The 13755-nt window shown below is 43.2% G+C and overlaps 1 protein-coding gene across 5 annotated transcripts in view; it reads right to left on the bottom strand.

Annotated features, from left to right (window-relative positions):
* The window catches only part of RUNX1 (RUNX family transcription factor 1), a 171610-nt gene that overhangs the window by 39923 nt on the left and 117932 nt on the right, over positions 1 to 13755 (bottom strand). For all 5 annotated transcript variants that reach the window (XM_031051404.2, XM_031051406.2, XM_034060087.1 and 2 more), the window contains one exon: positions 13039 to 13143. In XM_031051404.2, coding sequence (XP_030907264.1) covers positions 13039 to 13143 — 105 coding nt within the window. The remainder of the gene's footprint in view (positions 1 to 13038; positions 13144 to 13755) is intronic.

Genomic DNA, 13755 nt, shown 5'->3' with positions numbered 1-13755 from the left:
TTCTTCTCTTTTCATCAATTCATAGGACAAGTACACTCTTCTATGCCTTGCTCTCATTCACTCACACATCTACTTATTTGAGCATCGGGAGGTACTAATGCTTGCAAAAGATTTGAGCTTGGAGTACCAGGTGTCTGATGGAGACTCATTGGCTCATGGCTGCTGAGCATCCCAGCTAGAGGTAGACCTGAACACAAACACCACAGGTTTCCATGTGCATTATCCATAAGTTTTCTTGCCAAAATCACCAGGGTGTACTTGTGTGGCATGTGTAAGGGGAGTTTAATTAAGTGGAGCCCTTTCTCCCAGAGAGGAGCAGAATACCTCTCCCTCTTTTCTCTGCCTCCCACCTCCCCTTTTTCCTGGGGGAAATGGAAACATTTCACACCCAAAAAATGGATCATACACAGGAAAATAACAGCATCTGGCAGACATTGTTGAAGTAGGGAGTGATTGATGAGACCCAACGTTTTGGTTTGATGAAAGCTGGTTGCTTTGAAATCATCTTTAATACAAGCATCTCCACTTTTCTGGGCTGTTTGTGCTAAGGGCTTTGGTTTGACTCCAGCTCTAGTGGGGTAGAAAATAAGCCATGTTTCATTGTGTCCAGTTAATAAAGTGGTACACATTGTTTTGTGCCATGGTGCTAAAATAAATCCAATTATTCTGTACATAGTGAAGAATGAGAAGAAAATATACTCTTTCATGTTACGGCAGGAAGTGAGCACACTATCTTTAGCGCAAAAAATTATCCATTCTTGCAAACAAAAGTGAATTAAAGTATAGTGCTTCTATATCACTACCAAGCTGGGAAATGCTTGAATATCAGCTATCCTGCTCACAAAATGGCTTTTTTTTTTCTTGCTGACAATAGAAATAGTGCTTTAAGGGCATAAACCAGTGCCAGATATCCCAGATATAAAATACTCTTTTCCCTTGATTTCCTACCTGCACAGAAAAACCAAGTAGTATAACTTTCCTAGGACTCTGTTTGCTGTCCTTTCAAACAGACCTGATCTGAACCTGATCCTTAGCATAATGCACCAAACGTTGCTACGTAGCAGCCCACCAGGCTCAAGGAAATCATGATTGAAAATAAAACTAATCTCTACAGTGGTTTCCTCTCTAGCTTCCATCAACTGAAAAAGACTTATACTGCACTCAGGCATTAGAAGGATCAGTACAGGACAGTATCAGAGCTCACCAACCTCTTGTATAGTGTTAAAAAGAGAGTAAGTAAAGAGATCCTAAAAATTAATTAGTCACACTGTAGGATATTTTCTCCTTCCTCAGCTAAAAATATTATTGCTGTGGTGAGGAAAACTAATGGCGATGGTAGTCAGAGCTTTGAGTAAACTCATCAGCAATTATATCTTTCTGCTGTTTTTCTTAAGTACTCCACAATGCAAACCTTCTTTCCAGACAGAAGGAACATTGTGGTAGACAGGATATTATGCTCAATGTTTTCATGCCATGTCTGTAATTACCAGCAGAATCAGTGTTGGTCATCAGACCTGACCTGACCATCAGCATGAGGTGCTGGGAAACGTATGATTGAGTCTGGATATTACGTGACTCGATGACCAGGCTGACATCCAGCTGTCCTTAAGAAGCAGAATGCCAAGCAACACCAAGCACAGACAGACTGAGACGGGAAGCTCTTCCACATGTGCTTCTCCTATCAGCTCCCTGGCAAACCTCACACTTTCAGTGTCTCTGTGGAAAAATCTGCTTGTTACTCTGAGTAGCTGCAGGCAGACTAGATGTTTCAGGTGCAGTCCTTTGCTGAGCATTTAATTTTTCCAGTAGGTGATCCAACTTGGCTGCATGTTGAACAAGTGTCCAGTGATACAGCAAAGTGAACAGTGAGTTACACGGCAGGGTCCCTGCTTTCAGATAACTCCCCACTTTTCCCAGGGGAAACCTCAGGTAGCTACTTGCACCTCTGTTGGGGTGTAGCTGCCCTACTGCAACAGTGTGCACCCTGAGCTGTTTGGTGCATATTTTCCTACACAATTTAACAGTAGTTAGACAAAATTTTGGAAAGATTTCCTTTTTTCTTTTTTTTTTTTTCCATAGCACTTGTTTTTTAAATCAGTGCTTCTTTAAAAACCCCACACAAACACGCTCTAGGTAGAGCGAAATTTGCAATGAGAGGGAGTCCTGCCCCAGAACAACCCCCCCTCTCCCAGCAGGCAGGAGAGTCTAGATCAAGCCCCTCTGGCCTGGCCTATATTAGAAAACAAACTTCAGTTTCCTATTTTCCAGGTGAGTGACCTAATTGCAAGAGGAGAGCCCTTTTCGTCACTGATTCACTATCCAGCTGTGTCAGTAGAGTGGGGAATGACCCCAGGAAAACGGACAAGCGGAGGCTGGCACGCTGACTACAAGACCCCAGGCTCCTCCGGGTTGGGTCCATCCAGCTCTCTCCCTGCCTCCTGATGAACATGTGAAAAGCCTCAAGTCTACCCTGAGGTACCACAGCCAGAAAAAGCAATCTCAACACTTTTTGCGAGGCAGGAAATAAGCTTCCTCTCCCCCAGCCCTGCTGCTGAGGCCTGTGCTGTACTAACAAACAGCAACGCACAAATACATTTCCACTTAAAACACTATTATTTTGCTTGCTGTGGGTCCACCAAAACTTCTGATGAATCCCACATATGTGTGTCTTCTATTTCTGTCTTGGAAGTGAAATTATTCTGTGGGTTAACCCCAGGAATTAGGTCATTGCAATGAAGTAAAAGTAAAGGAACCAAGTGTTACGAGTTTGGAGGGAAGAAGTTGTTCATGAAAGTTAAATTAGTCTGCAAAATTATACCCTTCGTTTTCTTCTCCCTTTCCCCCATGTCAATGTATATACTTTAAAAATCCCGACTCCTTAACAAAGTTTGAATGACTCCCAACTTAAGCATTACGTTGCCAAAAGCCTCTTTTGTTTCTTTATAGTTTGCATCTTCCCACACGTACAAACTGCCATAAGAATACCCTCCAGCCATGGGCTGAGACATCATTAGTCGAAGATATGTACGAAAGAGTAGGTGCAAAATGAGACACAACCAGGCAACCAACAGCTCAGCGAGCAACCAAGAAAAATACAGGCACAAAAAGACACCCCTGTCCAAAGAAAATCTGCAGAAACACAAGGCTCAGACAGCAAGGACTGAGACGCCATTTGAGCAGCCTTTGGGAGAAGGTTGTCTCTCTGTTGAATACCTGGGACCAGGGTCTTAATTCAGGCACCTTAATCAAATGTTAGCTTTGGTGGGATGAATCTGCACCCCTGCCCTCAGCCTGAGTGGGAAAAGATAGGGATGACACCTTTGCCACCTTTGCAGTGCCATGCAGAGGACATACAGGAAAGTGAGTTGCATAATCATGGTTTAGGAGGTCAGAGAAACAGCTTAGATAGAAACCTGTTTCATCAGGTGAATGAAATATCTCTAGACAGTAAAAGGTCTCCATCATTCAACCTCAGACAGAGTTGAAGAAAAGACCTGCAACTTAAAGGTCAGGTCAAGTGGCTCACTGTCTATGTAAACCAGGGGAATTTGGCAACACAAAAGTAAATTTACTCCCCATGGATGTTGACCATTCAGGCTTTGACGACTTGTAAAAAACTTTGCTCCTGTCTAAAAAGAGTCCATAGCTGCTCTACATACTTCCCTTGAACTAAAGACCTTTGCTTTTACCAAGTCTGGTGACTGGTGTTTTCACATAACAGCTGAAAATACCTGTTTTTTCGGAAGTAATGGGTTTGGATATTTTAATCTGTAGTTTCTAAGCAGTTCCTCCTCTGCACTAATCCTCCCTTGTGCCTACACAGGACTGCAGTTCACTGGAAGCTCATAAATTTCATGTGGTTCTGCTTAGTCTTTATTTTAGATTCTTGAATCATTTTTTGCTTTCCTCATTTTCTTTGCAGCTGCAGAGAGATATAGTAAGCTACTGTACAGCATTTTGAAAGCAGGGCCTCTGAGAAGTTTCCAAACTGCATACAAGCAGGTTATTCTTTGGCTTGTTTTCTTTGGCTTGGTGTTAGCAGTACAGAATGAGTCAAACAGTATTAACTTTCAAGAGGGAAGTGGTGTGGTCAACCAAAACTGTTTGCGGCTAGATTGCAAAGATAGGTAGAGCAGGTAATGAAGAACAGCCCATAATGCAGGGTGTAGGTAGGAGAGGCAGACGGACTCAGACAAACAGAATCCTTAATAATTAAATCAGCACTGTCGCCTTAATTTTTCTGCAGCTTTATGCACTAAGGTTATGACACAGCCTGGCTTTTCTGGACTGGTCAGCCTTGAGAAGGTGGCCTGGTGCATGTCGTGTTTAATGGACTCAAACAACACCACTCTTCAGAGGAAGAATAAAGGTCAGCTGCTATAAAAAAAGGAAAAAAGGAATATATCAGCTTCTCATTTACGGCTGCTTAAATCCTTTCTCGTGTCTCCTCCCAGTTTTACATGTTGTTCCTTATCTATTCCATGATTAAAGAAGGCAGAGGAGATGTTTCCATCCTTCCCTCTCTTTAGGATGTGCTTCAGTTATTAACAAGCACACTGTGCCCTCACACAACAGACAACTCCTTCTTTTACGATTCAGAAGCAGAATCGAAATGGCCTCTCTCAAGCACTGCTCTCCCTCATGTTTTGCACAGACCCGTCCAGCACTGACACAGGAACAGTCTGACCAGGATTTATCATTAGCACTAATAGAAAATGCATTTACTGATTACAATTCCCAATTGTTAGCAGACTAGCAAAGAGTGAGGGTACAAATGGAGATGCAGCGAAAAATCATTTCTGCATTCTTCACAACGGGTGGCAAAGGATGAAGCAAGAGCCTGCAGTGTTTTTGTATGGGTTTGCAAGGTGGAAACTGCTGCACCTTCTGATAATCATGGGCAGGAGAAGCTGGGAGGGACTGTAGCACAAATGGATTTTCACCTCTGCCAGTTATATTCCAAGAAGAAAATAGGGCTGCTCACTGAAAGTGCCACACAGCTTTATCCAGCCCTTCTCTTAGACAAGTGTTGGTTTGCTAAACCAGTAGGTAAGGCAACTCCTCAAAAGCAGAGGCTTCAGGAAAAGTCCTGCACTGCTAAAAGCTTGTTTAGCAAATGGGAGCACCTGATCACTCCACACAGGGGGAAAGTCTCTCTTCTTTCTCCCAGCTCCTTTAGGAACCTGAGGAAGAGAAGGCCCTCTCTCCCCCTCCTCTGGTGAGCAGGGGGAAGGAAGTGGGTTGCAGGGGCTGTCGTGTTCTGTTACCCTCCAGCACATTCCTGAAGGAAACTTGCACTGCAGAAGGCATTCGGTGGCCAATCCTGGAGGGACAGCGGGATTGCAAATCCAATGCTCCAACAGCCCAGCTTTGCTAGCTAACCTCCTTCTAGGGAGAGTAGGGGATATATGACCACAGAGACAGCTCCACTGTGGGATTTCAACTACAAGTTCATCCTTCCCTACGTCATGCAAAGCCCCAGCAGCCTCCTCAAACCTCTCATTTGTTCCATTTAATCTCTGCCATTCAAAAATCCTTCCTTGATGAAGGGACATGGTGGATGAAGGACTAGACTCAGAAATCTTTGATTCAGAGCACAAAGAGCTAACTACTGAAAAGATCATTGAACCAACTAGGTTGGTAAAGACCTTTAAGATAATCAAGTCCAACCATTACCCCAAGACTGCCAAGACCACCACTAAACCATGTCACTAAGGGCCTCATCTATGTGGTTTCTGAACATGTCAGTGAACTAGGGTCTTCCAGCACACAGTCACATCCCCTATGGCCAAAATACTTGCCAAGGTTCTTCATATTAATGTTTTTCTTTATACACACACACACAATTACAAGTGACATGTATGTATTCAGTCTTTTTTCATATTTCTATGGAAAACACCCCCACCCCCAAAGACTTGTTCACCAGTTTTAGCAGCTACAAATTCTTTGCAGGTAAGTGCAGTTGACAGGAGAAAGTCAGACCTACTGACTGCTTAGGAAGCATATTCAGAAGCAATATACATTCACTTAATTCTGCTTTTGCCATAGTTACAGACTACCTGCCCCCTGATTTCAGCAGAGCTGGACAGAGGCTGTATATCCCTTTAAAATCCCACCATAGGTAAATACTTAAAAATACTCATCACGGTCTTTGTAGTTGCCCAGCCAGTAGGCAATAAAGTAATGAATAAATGCAAAAGTAAAAGGTTGACAAAGACAGAAAAAGTGAAAGAAATGAAAAATAACTACCTACCTGTTTTCATTTTAAAATCACAGTAATTCAAGGCAGGTGGAAAAAGATCTGTGTGGGATTAAGTGACTCAAAAAAGGAGTTGAAATCACTTCTATAGGATTGGGCCAGTCTTACCACTGTTTCTAGCCCACTCCACAGCAACTCCGGTTTCCTGTTTACCTGCTTTATGCAAGGAAGGAGCCTATCCTGTCAACACTTCTGTGTATCTTCAAAAAAGCCCAGCCAAATAACTAGGTGAGCAAACATACATGAGCTACTGTGCTCCCAGAAAAGCAGTCTTGACACAAGATTTCATATTCCACATATTTGGCAATTTTATTGAACTAAAATGATGAATTCTCTGCCTCACATCACCCAACATCAACTCCCCTAAGTGACTCAGCAGTGAGAAACAGAAATGCCAGGGAAAATAATCCTGTTCCACCTTTTCCATATGGAAAAGAAGTGTCTGCACCATGAAACTTCAAGGATGCTGGTATTAAAAACTACTGACATCCCACCTGTTGAGTAGGACAAAAAGGATCCCCCCTATTGCTGTTACACAAGAGAGTGCTGAGCATTCATACAAATTGCACAATTCTTTGCACATCTGATTGACAGAGAACAGCCAGCACTGGTTTTAGGAGCTGTGGGTAGCTGCTAGCTATTTAAAATCCACATAAAATATGCCTTGCCTGGACCTTGTTTGCACTGAGGGATCTTTGCACTGTGGTAGTTACAGCAGCTACTGGTCTTTGCTTTTACTGTCTTTACAGCTCGTGGGCAGCATGCCTGCTGGTATATCTGTATGATTTCCAATCTGAAACCAACTGCTTGAGAGCATGGGCACTGTTTCAGGTTTCTGTGCCAGTGAAAGCCCTGGGGTGGTCAGGCAAGGGGACGTGGAGATCTCAGACAACAGGAAGGTGCTGTGCCAGCCCTGCCAGCCACTGTGAAGGGGCAAACCCCAGCACAGAGCTGCCTCTGCCCCAAGGGGCCTGCTCCACCTTCCCCTCATGGAGGAGAAGGAGCTTGCTGAGCAGCTGGGATTTGGGGTGCAGGGAGGTCTTTCTGGGATGCAGGGCACCCAAAGGCTGTGGAGGTGCGTGGGGATGCTCTGCAGAGCTGACTGCACCCAGACATGCGATCCCCGTCCTGTTCAGCAGGCAAACTTTTAACATCCAATTTCAGGTGGCCCTGTGCCATGTGGTGTTCCTGTGCTATACGGTCCTGTGCTAAGCCAGAAGGCCCAGTGCTCTGTCACTGGAGTAATTCAGGCTCGCTGTGTGAAACTGCATGCATTATGGAAACAGGCTGATTTCCCCCTCACTCTTCACTTTTCTTCAGAAAACACAAGTCATAAGGGGACAAACTGCTCTCTGCTCTTTCACTCTTTGTGTACTTTCAGTATGAAAAATGGGCTGGTGGCATGCACAGCTTTCCCAGCGTGGGGAGACGTGCCCAACCACAGGATATATGCTTCAGGCTGTTGTTTCCTTGCCACTCTGGGGGACTGTGGAGCTGGTCTGGCTGCCAGGGGCCCACTAGGACAGCCCTGCCTGTTTAGAAACAGCTCCTTTGGTCTGCAAGCATGCCCTTGCAATAATACACTGCTTTATGCTGTTTAAATTGATCTAGTTGCTCTGCTCCTTCCATCCTTCAATGAGACATACACGTTCTCAGGAAGGAAACCAAGAGCAATCCCTTACCTACTCATATCCATTTAGAGACAGCAACACATCAAGTCACATTGTGGGAACGGGAGCTAGTGATGTTTTGTAACCTTCCCCCTGCTGCTGCACTGCTGCATATAACCATTGCACAAGCCAACTACAAGTGTCCTCAGAGTGCACTCTTAATTTAAGCACTAGTCCACCCACATCAGTGTCACCCAGACAATAGGACACGGGGACACAATCCACAGGCACAGACCCAGCAGTCAGGCAGTGCACAACCCTTGGCTTTTCTTGCAGTCCATCCCTTTCTTTTGTCTGTACATGGTCTATTTAGGTTGGAAGCTCTTGGAGGTGAGTTCCTTAGCCAAGATATTTTAAAGGGTGATTAGCAAAGTTGGGTTGTGATACTGAGAGGGTGGCATGCTGTGGAGCATGCAGATAGTGCTAACAAAGGCAGAAAGGAGTCCCAGTTCATTCCTGTTATATGGGCAATCAACTTGTAAGAACCACCTTTACCTCTACACATTTTCTGCTAAGTAACCTTTAGGCACTGTAAGTCTTCAGGTGAATGGAAGGATCTGATAAGCCATCACTGAAATTTATATGGTGGGTCTCTTCCCATAACACAATGATTCATTTTCTCATGGTTTCTGAACTGTGTGTTGGTATAACAGTTTCCAACAGATGGAGGCACTTGCAGCAAGCAAGTGAAAGCAAGAAAGAAATTAAGGCGTTTAGTATTATTTCAGCTGAGATAAAGAAGTTTTTTTGAGAATAGCCTGGCTGTTCCTTGCATGAAAGGCTGAAGGTGGAAGCAATGTGAAATCCTCAGAAGAATCATTCCTTCCCAGCCTGACATGTGCAGTATTCCCTGCTTCTGCCACGGGACAGGGGATGCTGGCCCCTCACCTTCTCTGCTGACTCCTCTTCTAGAAGCTGCTATGGGAGTCTAAGTGTGTGGGCAAAGGTTGGACGGGGATAGCACTGGCAGATCAGGTGCACTTAACACCACCAGCCCTTGGGATTCCTTAAAAAGGACCTCAGGCCAGGCAAGGGGGTCTTTGAAGATCCACTTTGGAACAGCTACAGGTCATGGGCTTTTCTTGAACCTTACAAGTGATGAGATCACTTAAGATCAGGATCTGGGGGTGCTTTTAATTGTGCTTGACCAAAGGTGCACCTGCACTCCCTCCGGCTACCTTTCCCAGGAGGCAAAAGGAAATTTCCATTCCTAAAAGGGACTTCTTGGGCGAGCAGCTTTTTAAGCTCCTTCTCAAATCCTGCTCAGCAATATTATTCCCTCTCTGCTCCTCAGCATCCTGCCCTTTGACATATAAATGCCAAAAAAGTATTTGGGAAAACCAAGTATCCAATGCAGGATAATCACATTTAATGTCCAGTTTAACCTTCAACATCTCAGGCCCACTTGGTTTAAATCCATGTAGCCTTCTCATTCTGCACCATTTTCAGGCACCTGGTCCATTAGCAAATCTTTCAGAGCTATGTAGGTTAAAACAATTCAATGAGAAAAACAGAAAGAAGCAGTCAAAAGAAGAAAAACCTAATTTTTCAGCAGATGTACACAGTAGGTCAAATGGCCTAAGGGAGATATTTAATTTAAGAGTCATACTATTTCTACCAAGTTTCCTAACCAAAAGTATTTTCATCAGGAGCACTACTCTTGATCTGGTTACTGCTAATGATTTTCCCCATGGACTTAGCTCATAAAAACATAAATTGCTTTATGAATCATAGAATCATAGAAGTTGGAGAAGAAAATGATGGGTTAGGTCATCTTGCCCTTCTCACTGACAGTGCAGTATTATTTCTTTTTATATATATATAAAACATACATATATATATATATGAAAATAAGCATTTATTCAGAGCTGTGGAATAAAAATGCTAAGTTCAAAAGAGTTTTTAAAAATACATAATGAAAGCAGTGGAGGAAGAACCAGATTCTTAAGTACTTTGGCTCTCTGCAAGCCATGACAATTTGATGGGAAGTATAGTCTGGATTGGCACAGACAGAAATTCAGTGGCATAAAAAGGACAATGGTATAAGTCCTATGCACAAGTAATTATCACAATTGTAAATGCAAACCTGGTAGTTACATAGGAAAATATCCTGCGGGGCAAAAACCCAGCCTTCACAGTAACCCTGACCAAATGTTCAATGGGACATGCAAGAACCCAAAGTCTTCAGGCCTTTGTGCAGAGTGAAGGTGGCACATGTGGTCATACACACCATGTTACTGTCACCTACTGTGACATCTCCACACATCCCAATGAGCCAAAAAGCCTGTGCTTTGCATATTTGCTTTTGGAACCTTTGGTTTGAGTATTTTTCTGTTTTCCAAAAAATGGTTTCAAATCCTGCTTTTATTACTTTTTGAAGCTTTTTCCCCAAGCATACTTAGTTGAAAAGGCTGTCCTTGTGCATTAATAACCCCCTCCACTTTGAGAATCCATCTAATGCTGGCTCAGAAACTGCTCTTGATCTGACACTCTCTGAAGACAAAAGAAAATGTTTCTATTATTTCTTCATTTAATCAATCTTAGAGGTTTTTAAAAAAGGTATTTCTATGTCCTGTAAAGTTCATTAAAAACCGTCCTGGTGTGAAGGTCTGACTGTTGTCCCAGATGGCATCCATCCTCAAAACTGGCCCCTTACCTTCCAGCATTTTTCTCAGAGAATGCAGGCACTCAGGAGAACTCAGGCTACCTGAGAATGACTATAGACATGCAGTAAATGAATCAAAACTGCTGCTGGAGTTGGTTTTGGACTTCAGCATATTTCTTCTAGATCTCTGTGAGACAGCAGTGACTGATTTTGTTCCCATGACTCTCTTCCACAGATTTCGTTTGAATCAGGACACCTTAGAAAATACACCTCGGTATTTCTGTAACTTCTTCAGCTCAGGCAAATGAGTGAGGCATGGATTTGTAAGTATGAACATTCCCAAATACCGATTTCTGAAACTAGAAACACTCCAGCAGTTCTTATTCTGATTCTAGTCTCAATGCAAGAAGGCGGATAGCATTTGAAATCCCTTCAGTACACGGCATGCATGTTTTGATATGTCTAACCGCAAATCTTGTGTGTGAGTTGCGCAGGTTAACAGCCCTGTAATCTATTTCTGTACAGGTTACACGTGTAGCCTGTGATCTAATTGAACTGAAGCAAAATAGGATACACCCACCAATCTAGAGCATAGAAAAATAAATGAGCAGCCCCAACCCTCCAGAACTGCCTCAGAATGGAGAATACATTTCTTTTTTAACTTCACAGCCTATGCTGTGTCTTGTCAGGCCAGTCTGTCTCAGTCAGGTGTATGAAGAAGAGAGGAGATACCAGACAGATTGCAACAGCCACCGAGATTCAGAAACCCTTGGTGAGAACTCAGACTGAAGGAGTTTGCAGCCCACTTAAAAATGAATCCCTTCCATGCTGCATCACGAATGACTTGGTGATAATGGGAGCTGTGCATTCTTGCAGAGGGGGGAGCCTGACCTTTCCCTGATACGCCAAAAGCCTCCTCCACTATGCAGCTGGTTTGCCTACGACAAAGTGAAATCATTTACAAGGAAGCTTTCACATACATTTGAGTCGGGGAGATGTGTATGTTGCTTCAGTATGTATTGTATCTCTACTTCCTTTTTAAAATGTAGCATCTTATTAAATATTAACTATTACACCAACTGAAGAATTGATTTACAGCAGCAGCTATGCCTGGAGGAGGATTTTGTTTCTTACCATTCTAGCGACTCATATTAAAAAAAACTAAGGCTTGTTTGTTGTCTGCAAACTATGAACATGCTCAGGTTAATTGCATACGCAAATCTGGAACTTGCATATACAAATATCTTCTGCTATGTGTGTAGCTGCCTGGCTCAACAGAGATATTTTTTTAGGGACAACTCAGCCACAGTTTTCCAAGAAAATAAATTCAAACTAAATAAGAAGCCTTACCCTGGCAGCAGTATTTGTCTTAAATTCTGGCCTCAAATCCAAAGGTATAGGTCAGATATTTCCACCAAATGCATGCAATATCATGATGCAACTCAGACAAACAAAGGATAAAGAGCAAAATGCCCAGGCAAGATGTGAGTTTTCTAAGCTATTTTAGTTGAAGCTTCAGACCTTTTTTTTCTCCCCCACAAATCCCTTCCCAGTTAAGCAACCCCAAGCTGTGAGTCTCATTCTCTAGTGGGTGTTTGAATACTGCTGCTCTCTTCTCCAGGGATGATTCCACTTAAGCAACAGCCAGAACTTGTGCCAAACGTGAAGGAGGAGTGCAAGAAACTAACCACAAACCTCAATTTACATCAGGGCATTTTGATAAAAATATGAAAATGCCCCATTCAGGCTAATGACTGAGGTTAATGATTGCCTCTGGTAACAGGCAGTGCATATGCTGCAGAAGCACCTATACCTGCCCATCTACTCCACCCTCACTTCACCCCGCAGACAAAACAGCCTGCCCTCACCACCAGAACAAAACAACTGCCTGTGTGAGAGGTGCAGGCATTCCCATGGAGATATCAAACATGCACCTCCTCCTTGTACTTAAATCTTTAAAAAACTGAAGGAAAAACAAAGAGGAAAGATTGTCTGCCTGTGAAAAAGGGTGCTCCTAACCTATAGGACAGCTCAAGGTATACAGTGAACACAAGGCAGAAGCCAGGTGTCCTTTCTCAGGCATGTATTTATTTTTGCAGGGTGGCTCAGCTTGAAAAGTTAGATCAATGACATATTGGTTTCCAATGTTTTAAAATCCTCTTAACATCTGAAAGGCAAGACTAGCAAGAAATGATGCATAAGAAGGTATATGCTGCCCACCTTTCACCAGCATCCCTTCTGTCAGCTTTTGGGTATGATCCAAGGTACCAGTGGACAAATACTTTAGATATGCAGTGCAAATCATATTCTAGATCAGCTGGACACCCGTTAAAAACAAGGCTTTGGGAATGCATAATTAAAACCATTCATAGGACAGCCTTGGCTTAAAACATAGCCACTGCCCACATGCACTGGATATAGCTGCATTTCATGAGGCTGGTGATGAGCCCCTACACTAAACCATCAAGCTGGTCTTCTGCAAATGCCGTCATTAGCTCACTTACTTCTGGGTTCGCGAGGTCCGTCCACGGTTATCTTGATGGCTCTGTGGTATGTGGCTACTTGTGGTGGATTTGTGAAGACTGTGATAGTCAGCGTGAAGCTTTTCCCTGCAACAGGAAAGAAAACCATTACTGAGCATATGTGTAGGGAAAATGTGTACTCCCCATTTCAGATAGCACTCAAACACACCAAATGGCGCTAAAACACCTTAGCTGTCCATAATTTAAGACAGACATGTGCCCAGAAAGCCGGGTATATAACCCCACAGCTGCCTGGCACTGGATGCATTCCTTTTGTGGCAACTACTCAAGGCTTTCGGGAAAAAAAATTAATTTCTATTTAAATGATCTACACTTTGTTTGTAAAAAGGAGGTTACCCCCTACCAGTTAGAGTTTATCTGATCTACATGACTGCTGGTACGTTATCTGTACTTTGTACAGCATATTAGTTCAGAAAGGCTCAGAAATCATGTCTGACTCTTCCAAAACTGCCATGGGAATCTGATCAACAGTGCTTGTTAAAATTAAAGAGAACTGGGTGCTCAGATCCCCTAGGCAGATCGTAAAATCCCACGCCTTGTGGTTGGAGCTAGCATTAGATCAATTCCATATTGCAAACCAGAACCCTTTCAAAATAATCAGCTACTGCAATCCCAAGAAACAAGAGAATGGAAAAAAAAATAAATCCCTACAGCTTGTCCACAGAGAATTAAAACATT

The sequence above is a fragment of the Melopsittacus undulatus genome, chromosome 2, assembly GCF_012275295.1.
Source record: "Melopsittacus undulatus isolate bMelUnd1 chromosome 2, bMelUnd1.mat.Z, whole genome shotgun sequence".
Classification (NCBI taxonomy): domain Eukaryota; kingdom Metazoa; phylum Chordata; class Aves; order Psittaciformes; family Psittaculidae; genus Melopsittacus; species Melopsittacus undulatus.
The sequence above is the reverse complement of the archived record's forward strand: the minus strand, read 5'-3'. Positions and strand labels throughout refer to the sequence as shown.